At 45.7% G+C, this 12,855-nt stretch overlaps 1 protein-coding gene across 15 annotated transcripts in view; it reads left to right on the top strand.

The window, feature by feature from the left end:
* The first annotated feature begins 386 nt into the window (after nucleotides 1–386).
* RNF157 (ring finger protein 157) overlaps nucleotides 387–12,855 on the top strand; it is an 87,606-nt gene continuing 75,137 nt past the window's right edge. For 8 of the 15 annotated variants that reach the window (XR_004430460.1, XR_004430461.1, XM_033182267.1 and 5 more), the window contains exon 1: nucleotides 389–785. Coding sequence is in view for 7 of the 15 variants with exons in the window: in XM_033182267.1 (XP_033038158.1) it covers nucleotides 698–785 (88 nt within the window). In the remaining 8 variants the exon portion in view is untranslated. Of the gene's footprint in view, nucleotides 786–12,855 lie in introns of all 15 variants that reach the window. The other 7 variants (XR_004430462.1, XR_004430457.1, XR_004430458.1 and 4 more) reach the window with 3 other exon arrangements.

The following is a 12,855-nucleotide window of genomic DNA, read 5'->3' as shown; positions in this document are numbered from 1 at the left end:
CTGGGAAGGCCTCCTCCAGGCGCGGGAGCTGCGGAGGGGGGACCGCCCGCTTTGGGACGCCCTGGACAATGGCGAGCGAGCTCCCGGCCAGGCCTCGCGGACCGCGGGAGGGGGCGGCTCCCTGCAAGGTAATCCGAGCCGGATAAACAGGCGTGGACGAGCGACGCATCCCGGCCAGGAGCGGCGCTAGCCTCGCGGGGTCCCCGCTCCAGCCGGTCCCGCCCCGCCACGAGCCCCCGGCTGCGCCCCGCCCCCGCCGCGAGCCCCTGGGCCCCGTCCCCGCGCGCAGAGTCCAGCCGCGGCTCCCCGCGCGAGGCACGCGCCGCCGGCTCCTGCTGCAGCCCCGCGCTCATTGGCTGCTCCGGCGCTGGCGCTCCCGCCCCGCCTCGCCATTGGCTGGGGCCGCGGCGGTCCCCGCGCGGAGCCGCCGCTGACATCACGCGGCCTGAGGCAGCGGAGGCGCCCCCGGCCCAGCCTCACAGCCCCCTCGGCAGAGGCGCTGCCGCTGTGCCCGGCGGAGGATGGTGCGCGGCGCGCCGGGGGCCCCCCGCCACCAGAGCCGCAGCGCCGCAGCTGAGCCGGCCGCGGCGGGCAGTCGGCCCCCGCACCGGGCGCGGGGCGGGCGGCCGCGGTGAGGCGCGGAGGGCGGCGCGGGCACCGGGGCCGGGCCAGGGCTGCAGCTGCAGCGGCCGCGGCCATGGGGGCCCTGACGAGCCGGCAGCACGCGGGCGTGGAGGAGGTGGACATCCCGTCCAATTCCGTGTACCGCTACCCGCCCAAGTCCGGTGAGGGCGGGCGGGCGCCGCAGCCGCGAGGAGGGAGAGGGGCATGGGCAGGGGCAGGGGTCCGGGTCGGGACGGCCTGAAAAGGCCCTGCGGGTCTTCTGGGACCCAGTGGTCGCGGCCGCTCCAAAACGGTCTTCGAGCGAGAGAGGTCTTCGAGAAGGCCAAGATTTCCCCCGCCCCGGGCGAATTAGCTCAGGGGGCGTCCTGCGGGCCCTGGCAGGGTCACCGAGGGCACCGAGCCCCTCCACCGGAGGACGGGAGTGGCCTCCATTGTAATGGGCCCCGTGACGGGGACGCGTGCCCTCAGGGACTGCGGCTCCTGGGGAGCGGGGCTGCGGCGTCGCAGGCGAGGTCAGCGCCCCGCACGGACCCGGCTGGCCCGGCCCACAGCCCCCTTGCCTCGCGGGGTCCGAGGGCCGCGGGGGAGGCGACCTCGGCATCCCAAACAGCTATCTGCGCCAGGTGCTATCCTTACGCTGCCGTCTCCGGGCCTCTGGAAAGGTTAGAATTAGGTTTCTCCTGGAAAAGCTTCCATTGCTTGCTGGAGGATGGAAGCCAAACATGTATTTGGAGTGCGGGTGCTTTTGCAGAGGCTGTCAGAAGCGGGGGAAAAAAAAGTAACAGTAATGTTTGGTATCAGAGTCACTCGGATTGCCCCTTTGCTAGTTGGCAAGCCTGGGTTTTGGAGTGGGACCAGCTCTGGGACAGAGCAGAGGTATTGGAAACGTATGGAAGTATTATGTTTGTTATTAGAATCATCCCTTCACTTAAAAAGATAAATGTCTCCAGCCTCGGGGTTGTGGTATCAGCATTGGAGGTGGAGGAGGATTTTGACAGCAAAACAGAGAATCACAGGAAGGTAGTTCAGTTATGTGAGCACCGGCCAGTGTGAATTGCATGACCTAGCTGGTGTTTACTTTTAATTGCAAGTAATTTTACTTTAATTAATTACTTTTAATTTTATTCTCAAGACGTATGGGGACGAATGGCTGCCACATTCTCTCTGGCTTAGGACCTGATGGAGATTTTGGTGATCTCGGAATAAGGTGTCAGAATTGGAGCAGAGCCTCGTCTCTTTTTGGTAGAATAGAGACATACTAATGAGATGAGCTGGTTTCTCAGCAGTGTGTCCGGTGTCTGCCAGGTGAAAGCAGGGGCCAGACGATGAACCTGCCCGCATCCCCGCAGAGTGTCTGCCAGAGCTGTGTTCCTCACTGCTTTTGTGCCAAAGAATGATTCCTTGCAAAGATTAATGTAACAATTGTTTTAGAAAGATCTAAGATAAAGCTGTGGGTCATTAGTATTTTAATCAAGCGCTGACTGATTATGACTACATAAAATCAATGCTAAACAAGGCATAGATTTTGTTTTTTAATAGACAAAAATATTCTTAGGGTGGCATGAGGAAAACTTTTTAAAATAGACAAAAATATGCAGCAGTATTTGTGGGCTCTGTTTTTCTTAAACCACATGGCTTTTATTGATCAGAATATGGAGCATACTTTGCTGAGCTTGGAATTTCCAATAGTGTTTGCTGCCTCAGGAAAGTATTCACCGCTCCTTCACATGTGGGACTTAACGTAGGTAAACCTCTGGAACGCTGTTACCCAAAGCATATTTGTACAAGTATGAATCTTGGTGATGATAATAAAAAGATAATAGACCAAACCAAAATTTTGTTAATTAGCACACTCAACACTTTGTCTTTTTTTTTTTTTTTTTGAGACGGAGTCTGGCTCTGTTGCCCAGGCTGGAGTGCTGTGGCCGGATCTCAGCTCACTGCAAGCTCCGCCTCCTGGGTTCACGCCATTCTCCTGCCTCAGCCTCCCGAGTAGCTGGGACTACAGGCGCCCGCCACCTCGCCCGGCTAGTTTTTTGTATTTTTTAGTAGAGACGGGGTTTCACCGTGTTAGCCAGGATGGTCTCCATCTCCTGACCTCGTGATCCGCCCGTCTCGGCCTCCCAAAATTCTGGGATTACAGGCTTGAGCCACCGTGCCCGGCCAACACTTTGTCTTAAATCATCTCCACTTTACCAATCTTTTAACAGTTTAACTGTAAAACTGTAATTCATGTTAAATCAGAAGTTATCCATGAGAGAAGTCTTTACAGCAAGTGGACCAAATTATTTATGTTGACGCTAAAACACAGAAAATAGGATCAGAACATCCATGTCTCTGTCAGTAAACCTTTGTGTATTTGAAACCTTACGTGAGCGCATACATGCTGTAGATAGAGGCATCGCCTTTCTTCTGATCTTTGAATTGACCTGGCTCTTTGTGGGATTACAGTGTTAGTCCTGACAGGAACCTTCAAGAGAGTTTGGCCATGACCACCATGCCTAGCTAATGTTTAATTTTGTGTGTGTGTGTGTGTGTGTGTGTGTGTGTGTGTCAGTGTCAGAGTCTCCCTCTGTCATACCCAGGCTGGAATGAAGTGGAGCGATCTTGGCTCACTGCAATCTCTGCCTCTAGGGTTCAAGCAATTCTCCTGCCTCAGTCTCCCAAGTAGCTGGGATTACAGGTGCTCGCCACTACACCGGCTAATTGTTTATATTTTTAGTAGAGATGGGGTTTCACCCTATTGGCCAGGCTGGTCTTGAACTCCTGACCTCAGGTGATCCACCTGCCTCAGCCTCCCAAAGTGCTGGGATTACAGGCGTGAGCTACCATGCCCAGGCAAATTTTTTGTAGAGACAGTATCTCACTATGTTTCCCAGGCTGGTCTCAAGCAATCCTTCCGCCTTGGCCTCCCATTCATTTCACTGATAAGAAAATGGAGACCCAGAGAAATGAATTGGTATGGCCAGGGTCTCTCAGGCAGTTAGTGTTCTTCATACTATACCATCTGCCTCTACCTCTCAAGGAATTGGGTTTTGAACTTGTACTCAAAAAACAAGACTTAAAACAATCATTCCATGATTATGGAATGAAGGCTATTTCGTGTCATAACTGAAGTCCCTGTAGAGGAATCAGCCTGGGTTGATTTTGAGAAGTCTCCTTATTCTGAGTACTAATAGTGGAACAAAGCAAGTAGCAGAGTCAGCTTTATCCAGATGACATACCTTGTAGTTTGGGCGTTGAGACCACTGTCTGGCTCACTGGAAAGCGGCTAGAACTGCACTGCCTGTGGAACAGTTGTTTCAGAAAGAAACACCGTCACCTGTCCTTGTAATGATGGTCACAGTGTCCAGCCGAAATTGCTTTTTACTTAGTATTTTTAATGGAACTTCTTAGTTTTGTATGCACATTGAAATAGAAACATTTAAATCCTATCAAGAATGGCTGATTGAGACTTGGGTTTGTAGCTTTTTTCTATCCTTAAATAGAGGTAGATAGAAATAAATAGCCTAAATTATTTGGAATTATTTATTTTTGAATAGGTAATATGGTCACATGGTTCAAAATTTAAAAGAATGAAAACACATACCATGAAAGCCTTGTTCTCCCCGCTGTTGTCCATCCACCTGGTTCTCCTGCCTCCCTCTAAACCTCCCATCCCATGTAACCACTTTTGGTTTCTTTGGAATTCTTTTAGAGTTTCTTGTGTAAATGCAAGCATAGCATGCTATTAGACTGTTCTATACCTTGCTCTGTTTGCTTTCAGAGATATTGGAGATCTTTTTATATTGTCTCTTGTTTGACAAGTTTCTCTGTGCTTTTTAACAACTATATAGTATTCTTCTGTATGCATATGCCATCTTTTTTTTTTAACATAGTCTCCTATTGATAAGCATCTGTGAGTTGTTTTTTCAGTATCTTACTATTGCAAACAGTGCAAAAATGAATAATGTCATGCATTAGGTGATTTTTAGATTTATTAATAATTGTGTGAATATTAATCATTTAAGTAATAGAAAGTATGGTGGGAGTTTCTGTATAGCATTTCTATATTAGCATAGAAAGCAATTTAGAGCATGATTCTACTCCATTCGGATGTACTTTTGTAATTTTTGAGTTAGAGGTCATATATCCTTCTCTAAGATCTTTGCATCTTTAAAAGCCCAAGATCATTTGTTTAGCAAAGAAAGGTACGACTTTGTGGAGATGGTTGCTTTTATGAAAGCTCATCTTTTGACAGAAGTATCCACCTTGGTAAAAGTCCGCATTGATAAAAGTCTGTTTTCTCTATCCAGGAAGAAACAGGCATACTATAAAGATAATTTGATTTATAGAAACCAGTACCTCATAAATCTAGTTTGTTTCCCTCCACATATTTGGGCAAGTTGGAAAATAGGAATAATTTGTTTTGCTGAAGTCTTTAAGAAGTAAACCTACTACAAAAATTCAGAATAGTAATCAGAGTCCTGACCAGCTAGCTTGGTTAAACCCGGGTTTTTGCTTTTAAGGCCTTCAGCTGACTAGATGAGACCCACCCACACAATCAAGGATAATCTCCTTTACTTAAAGTCAACTGATTGTAGATTTTTAAAAATTAAATTATTTTTAGAGACAGCGTCTCACTCTGGCACCCAGGCTGGAGTGCAGTGGTGTTATCAAAGCTCACTGTAACCTCAAGCTCCTGGGCTCAAGTGATCTTCCTGCCTCAGCCTCCTCAGTAGCTGGGATTACAGGCATATACCACCATGCCTGGCTAATGTTTAAAGTTCTTGTAGAGACAGTATCTCACTATGTTGCCCAGGCTGGTCTTGAACTCCTGGTCTCAAGCAGTCCTTCCACCTCAGGGTCCCAAAGCGCTGGGATTACAGGAGTGATCTACTGCACCCAGCTGTAGATGTATCACATCTGTCTACATCATCATTCTCCAGCATTATTTTAGAGTACATATATTTTGGTCAGATGGGTCTTTCCTATTGCAAGAACAGTTTTTTTTTTTTTTTTTTTTTTTTTTTGAGACACAGTCTCTGTGGCCCAGGCTGGAGTGCAGTGGCACGATCTTGGCTTACTGCAAGCTCTGCCTCCTGGGTTCACGCCATTCTCCTGCCTCAGCCTCCCGAGTAGCTGGGACTACAGGCGCCCGCCACCTCGCCCGGCTAGTTTTTTTTTGTATTTTTTAGTAGAGACGGGGTTTCACCGTGTTAGCCAGGATGGTCTCGATCTCCTGACCTCGTGATCCGCCCGTCTCGGCCTCCCAAAGTGCTGGGATTACAGGCTTGAGCCGCTACGCCCGGCTGCAAGAACAGTTTTTAAAGGTATGGGTAATAAGTATTTGTCAAATAACTATAAAAGTTTTTATGTAAGTTTCTCTCAGCTTTAGGAGTATCAATTTAGTATTAGATTTGAAACCATACACTTAAAAATACGTAACTTATGGTTGGGTGTGGTGGCTCACACCTGTAATCCCAGCATTTTGGGAGGCCGAGGCAGGTGGATCACGAGGTCAGGAGATCAAGATCATCCTGGCTAACACGGTGAAACCCTGTCTCTACTGAAAATACAAAAAAATTAGCCAGCATGGTGACAGGAGCCTGTAGTCCTAGCTACTCAGGAGGCTGAGGCAGGAGAATGACGTGAACCCGGGAGGTGGAACTTGCAGTGAGCCGAGATCGCGCCACTGCACTCCAGCCTGGGCAACAGAGCGAGACTCTGTCTCAAAAAAAAAAAAAAAAAAGTAACTTACTACAAAATAAGGAATTATTTGGTTGGCACAGTTTAACACTTTAACTAAAATATCCAAAACAGTTTAGAAAAAGAACAAAGTTGGAGGAGTATCACTACCCTATTTTAAAAGTTACTATGCGTATAATTACTATAATGCCAGAGTGATCAAGGTAGTGTGGTATTGGCACAACTAAGAGCATATAGATAAATGGAACAGAGTTATGAACCAGAAATCCTTACATTTATTTTCAGTTGATTTTGACAGAAGGAGCGAGACAATTCAGTGGGGAAAAGATAGTGGTTTCAACAAATATGCTGGGATGAGCAAAAAAGAAAATGAACTCAGACCTATTCTTTACATCACCAATATTAACTCAAAATGGATTATAGAGTTAAAAGAGAACCCAGAGAATGGGAGAAGATATTTATAAATCATAGGTATGACAAGAATTTGTATCTAGAATATGTAAGGAACTCTTATGCTCAGTAATAAAAAGACAACCCAATTAAAAATGGTCACAGCACTTGAATAGACATTTCTCCAAAAAAGATATACAGTGGACAATAAGCACATGAAGAGATGATCATTATTAACTTTCAAGGAAATACAAATCAAAACTACAATTAGATACCACTTCATACCCATTAGGATGGCTATAATTTTAAAAAATGATAATGACAGGTACTGGTAAGGATATGGAGAGATCGAAACCCTCATACCCAACCTCTGTGAATGTAAAATGGGGCAGCCACTTTGGAAAACGGTTTGACAGTTTCTCAGATGGTTAGTTACTAGATGACTCAGCAGTTCTACTCCTAGGTATACGCCCAAGAAAAATGAAGAAAATACATTCACATAAAAAGTTGCACATGAATTACTCATAATAGCTAAAAGGTGGGAATAACCCAAATGTTCATCAACTGATGAAAATAACTACTGGCTGGGCGCGGTGGCTCAAGCCTGTAATCCCAGCACTTTGGGAGGCCGAGACGGGCGGATCACGAGGTCAGGAGATCGAGACCATCCTGGCTAATACGGTGAAACCCTGTCTCTACTTAAAAATACAAAAAACTAGCCGGGCGACGAGGCGGGCGCCTGTAGTCCCAGCTACTCGGGAGGCTGAGGCAGGAGAATGGCGTAAACCCGGGAGGCGGAGCTTGCAGTGAGCTGAGATCCGGCCACTGCACTCCAGCCTGGGTGGCAGAGCAAGACTCCATCTCAAAAAAAAAAAAAAAAAGAAAATAACTACTGATAAATAAAATATGGTAGGTCTGCACAATAGAATATTATTTGGCAATAAAAAGAAATGAAGATTTGATATGTGCTACAACCTCGATGAACCTTGAAAATGTTATACTCAGTGAAAGAAGCCAGGTGCAAAAGGCAATCTATTGAATTATCTTGTTTACAAGAAATGCCCAGAAGAGGCAAATCCACAGAGACAGAAAGTAGATTAGTGGCAGTGGCGCAGTGGCTGCGCCTGCAGCTGCCAGCGGCTGGGGAGTGGGAGAAATAAGCTGTGACTGCTAATGGATTTCTTTTTGGGGTAATGGCAGTGTTCTAAAATTAGATAGTGGTGAATAGCTGTATAACACGGTCAATATACTAAAAACCATTGGATTGTACACACTAAATAGGTGAATTCTGTGGTATATAAATTGTATCTCCACAAAGCTATTTTCAAAATGGGGCCAGGTATGGCGGCTCATGCCTGTAATCCCAGCACTTTGGTAGGCCAAGGCTGAAGGATGGCTTGAGCCTGGAGTTCAAGACAAGCCTGGGCAACACAGTGAGACCCTGTCTCGATAAAAAAATTCTTTTCTAAATTAGCTGGGCATGGTGGCATGATATCAGCTACTCGGGAGGCTGAGGCAGAGGATTGCTTGTGCCTAGGAGTTCAAGGCTGCAGTGAGCTACAATTGTGCCACTGTGCTTCAGCCTGGGTGACAGATTAAGAACCTGCACTAGCAAAAAATAAAAATAAAAATGCATCATAGGCCTAAATGCAAAGTGAAAACGATGAAACTCCTAGAAGAAGACATAGGAGAAAAATTTTATTTGATTTGGATTGGGCAAAGAGTTCTTAGGACACCAAAAGCAAAATCCATACAAATAAAAAATAATAATTGGATTTCTTCGAAATTAAAAACATTACCACCTCCAAAGACAGTAAAAAGTCGAGAAGACAAGCCACTTTCTGAAAGAAAATATTTGCAAATCACGTAAAGGATGTGTATCAATATTAAGAACTCTTACAACTCAATATTATGGTGACAAACCACCCAATTAAAAAATGTGCAAGAGGCCAGGCGCTGTGCCTCACACCTGTAATCCCAGCACTTTGGGAGGCTGAGGCGGGCGGATCATGAGGTTGGGAGATTAAGACCATCCTGGCTAACACTTAATTGTCTCTACCCCGTCTCTACTAAAAATAGAAAAAATTAGTTGAGCGTGGTGGCCGGTGCCTGTAGTCGCAGCTGCTCGGGAGGCTGAGACAGGAGAATTGCTTGAACCCAGGAGGCAGAGGTTGCAGTGAGTGGAGACTGGGCCACTGCACTCCAGCCTGGGTGACAGAGCAAGACTCTGTCTCAAAAAAAAAAAAAAAAGTGCAAGATTTGAATAGATATTTCACCGAAAAAGATGTAGGAATGGCTGATGAACACATGGAAAGATGCTCAACAGCAGCAGCCATTAGGGAAATATAATTAAAACTGCAAGGAGATACCATTTCACACCTATTAGGGTTAGGATAGCTAAAATAGAAAAGGCAGACAATGTCAAATGTTGAAAATGCAGAGAAATTGGAATCTTCATGAAGTGCTGTGGGAAATGTAAAATAGTACAGCCGCTTTGGAAAGTTGGGCAATGTCTTAAACAGTGGAACATAAATTTGCCTTATGATTCAGCAGTTCCACTCCTATGAATCTGTCCAAAAAATGAAAACATATGTACACTCAAAAACATGGATGCAGATGTTCTTAGCAGCATTGCTCATAATAGCCAAGAAACTGGAAATAATCCAAGTGTACATCAGCTGGTGAATGGATAAACAAAATCCATTGTTTATTTCATGGTACAGTCATATGATGAAACACTGCTCAGCAATTTAGTTTTTTGTTTGTTTTTGCTTTAGACACAGGGTCTTGCTCTCGTACCCAGGCTGGAGTGCAGTGGTGTGATCATAACTCCCTGCAGCATTGACCTCCTGGGTTCAGGCACTCCTCCAGCCTCAGTCTCCCAAGTAGCTGGGACTTACAGGCACATGCCACCACTCCCAGCTAATTTTTTAAATTTATGTTTTGTAAAGACGGGGTCCCACTCTGTTGCCCAGGCTGGTCTTGAACTCCTAGTCTTGAGCCATCCTCCAGCCTCGGCCTCCCAAAGTGCAGGAATTACAGGCATGAGACAACACGGCTGGCCATATTCACTAATTTATTTATTTTTTTTTTTTTTTTTTTTTTTTTTTTGAGGCGGAGTCTCACTCTGTCGCCCAGGCTGGAGTGCAGTGGCCGGATCTCAGCTCACTGCAAGCTCCGCCTCCCGGGTTTTACGCCATTCTCCTGCCTCAGCCTCCCCAGTAGCTGGGACTACAGGCGCCCGCCATCTCGCCCGGCTAGTTTTTTTTTTGTATTTTTAGTAGAGACGGGGTTTCACCGTGTTAGCCAGGATGGTCTCGATCTCCTGACCTCGTGATCCGCCCGTCTCGGCCTCCCAAAGTGCTGGGATTACAGGCTTGAGCCACCGCGCCCGGCCCATATTCACTAATTTAAAAGGATGAACTACTGATACATGCTACACAACATGTTTTAACTTCAAAAATATTATGCTAAGGGAAAGAAACCAGATGCAAGACTATATATCATATGAGTTTGTTTATATGAAATGGCTAGAAGAAGCACATTTATAGAGACAGCAGAATAGTGTTTGCCTAAGGCTGATAATAAGAATAGGAATTAATTGTAAATGGGCATGATGGAACATTTTGGGGTGATGGAAATGTTTTTCGCTGGATTGTGATGATAGTTGCCAAAATCATTGAATTGTTCAATGGATGAATTTTACACCATGTTTATTATACTTCAATAAACCTCTTAAACATAACAGCACAGAGGGGTTTATGCCTTTTGGATAAAATGAATGCAAGAGCTTGATAACTGAAAGGGTGGGGTTCTTGGTAGCAAAAGGCATTTAACGTAGGCTTTTTTTTTCTTTTTTAAATAAATGGAGATGGGGTCTCGCTGTGTTACCCAGGCTGATCTTATACTCCTGGGCTCAAGTAGTCCTTCCACTTTGGGAGGTCAAAGCCGGAAGATCACCTGAGGTTAGGAGTTTGAGACCAGCCCAGTCAACATGGTGAGATCTCATCTCTACAAAAAATTTTAAAAATTAGCCAGGCATGGTGGTGGGCACCTGTAGTCCCAGCTACTCAGAAGGCAGAAACAAGAGGATCGCCTCAGCCCAGGAGGTCAAGGCTGCAGTGAGCTATGATCTGGTCACTGCACTCCAGCCTGGGTGACAGAGTGAGACCCTAACTTTAAAAAAGAAAAAAAGGCCGGGCACGGTGGCTCAAGCCTGTAATCCCAGCACTTTGGGAGGCCGAGACGGGTGGATCACGAGGTCAGGAGATCGAGACCATCCTGGCTAACACGGTGAAACCCCGTCTCTACTAAAAATACAAAAAACTAGCCGGGCGAGGCGGCGGGCACCTGTAGTCCCAGCTACTCGGGAGGCTGAGGCAGGAGAATGGCGTGAACCCGGGAGGCGGAGCTTGCAGTGAGCTGAGATCCGGCCACTGCACTCCAGCCTGGACCATAGAGTGAGACTCCATCTCAAAAAAATAAAAAAAATAAAATAAAATAAAATACAAATAAATTTATTTTTCCTTTTAACAGATGAGGATGGCTGGGCTCAGTGGCTCACACCTGTAATCCCAACACTCTGGGGGCTGAGGCGGGCAGGTCTCTTGACCCCAGAGTTTGAGACCAGCCTGGCCAACATGGTGAAACCCCATCTCTACAGAAAAACAAAAACAAACATATAAAAAATAGATGAAGGTTTGGGGAGCTCTTTTTAATTCATACAATCTTGCACATTTTATGCATCTTCCCCTTAATAACCAAAAGTTTAGAAATTAATATTGCCAAATAATTTTTTTTTTTTTTTTTTTTTTGAGATGGAGTCTCGCTGTGTCGCCCAGGCTGGAGTGCAGTGGCCGGATCTCAGCTCACTGCAAGCTCCACCCCCCAGGTTTACACCATTCTCCTGCCTCAGCCTCCCCAGTAGCTGGGACTACAGGCGCCTGCCACCTCGCCCGGCTATTTTTTTGTATTTTTTAGTAGAGACGGGGTTTCACCGTATTAGCCAGGGTGGTCTCGATCTCCTGACCTCGTGATCCGCCCGTCTCGGCCTCCCAAAGTGCTGGGATTACAGGCTTGAGCCACCGCGCCCGGCCTGCCAAATAATTATTAAATGAGTGATTGAACAGGTGTTCAAGCTAATTTTAAGTAAAAGTAAGAACAGTTTTGCCAACTATGTGATTTTGAGGAAATCCTTCCCAGTTATAAGAATACAGCTGATACAGCTTTTGTGGGTTGTTTTTTTTTTTGGACAGGGTGTTGCTCTTTTACCCAGGCTGGAATGTAATGGTGCAATCATGGCTCATTGCAGGCCTAACCTCCTGGGCTCAAGTGATCCTCCCACCTCAGCCTATTGAGTAGCTGGGACCACAGGCTTGGGCCATCATACCCAGCTAATTTTTAAATTTTTTTGTAGAGATGAGGGTCTAATTGTAATATATTGTGAACATTTTTAATGTCAGTAGATAGAGATTTACAACACCACTTTGAATGGCTTCATAATACTCTACTGACTGAATATACCATATTATTATTATTATTATTATTATTATTATTATTTTTTTTTTTTAAATACACAGAGACAGAGCCTCACCATGTTGCCTAGGCTGGTCTTGAGCTCCTGGGCTCAAGTGATCCTCCCACCTTGGCCTCCCAAAGTGCTGGGATTACAGGTGGGAGCCACCACACCCAGACTATTCTTGATTTTACTGCAAGGCAAAACTACAATTAGCTCTACACATCTTTTGTGGTCATTTCTTTTCTTTTAATATTATGGCATACAAGGTCATTTCTAATTGAACCCTGTTGCCTGCTTTAACTCTAAAATTTAGCCCCCAAATCATTAGTGGTCCTCTCTCACTAGGTTCAATCACAGCCACCTCTAAGCCAATCATGCATGGAGTTTTACCAGATCCCTCCCCTGAGCCCTCACAAGTACTGGAAATTCAGTGGTCCCACACTGAGGTCAACCTAGACAACTCCAGACATCAAACTCTCTTCTCCCCTTTATTCATGATTTGGGCAAGCCATCCATCCATGTAACATCTTTAACTTTTCCAATTTTACCTAATATATGATAAATGTATAATTCCTGATGCATAGAAAATATAGCTTATTAAAGTTCATCAGTAAATGACTTAAATTATTTGGGAT

This window comes from Trachypithecus francoisi, unplaced genomic scaffold (genome assembly GCF_009764315.1).
Source record: "Trachypithecus francoisi isolate TF-2019V2 unplaced genomic scaffold, Tfra_2.0 Lachesis_group20, whole genome shotgun sequence".
Lineage (NCBI taxonomy): Eukaryota > Metazoa > Chordata > Mammalia > Primates > Cercopithecidae > Trachypithecus > Trachypithecus francoisi.
The sequence above is the reverse complement of the archived record's forward strand: the minus strand, read 5'-3'. Positions and strand labels throughout refer to the sequence as shown.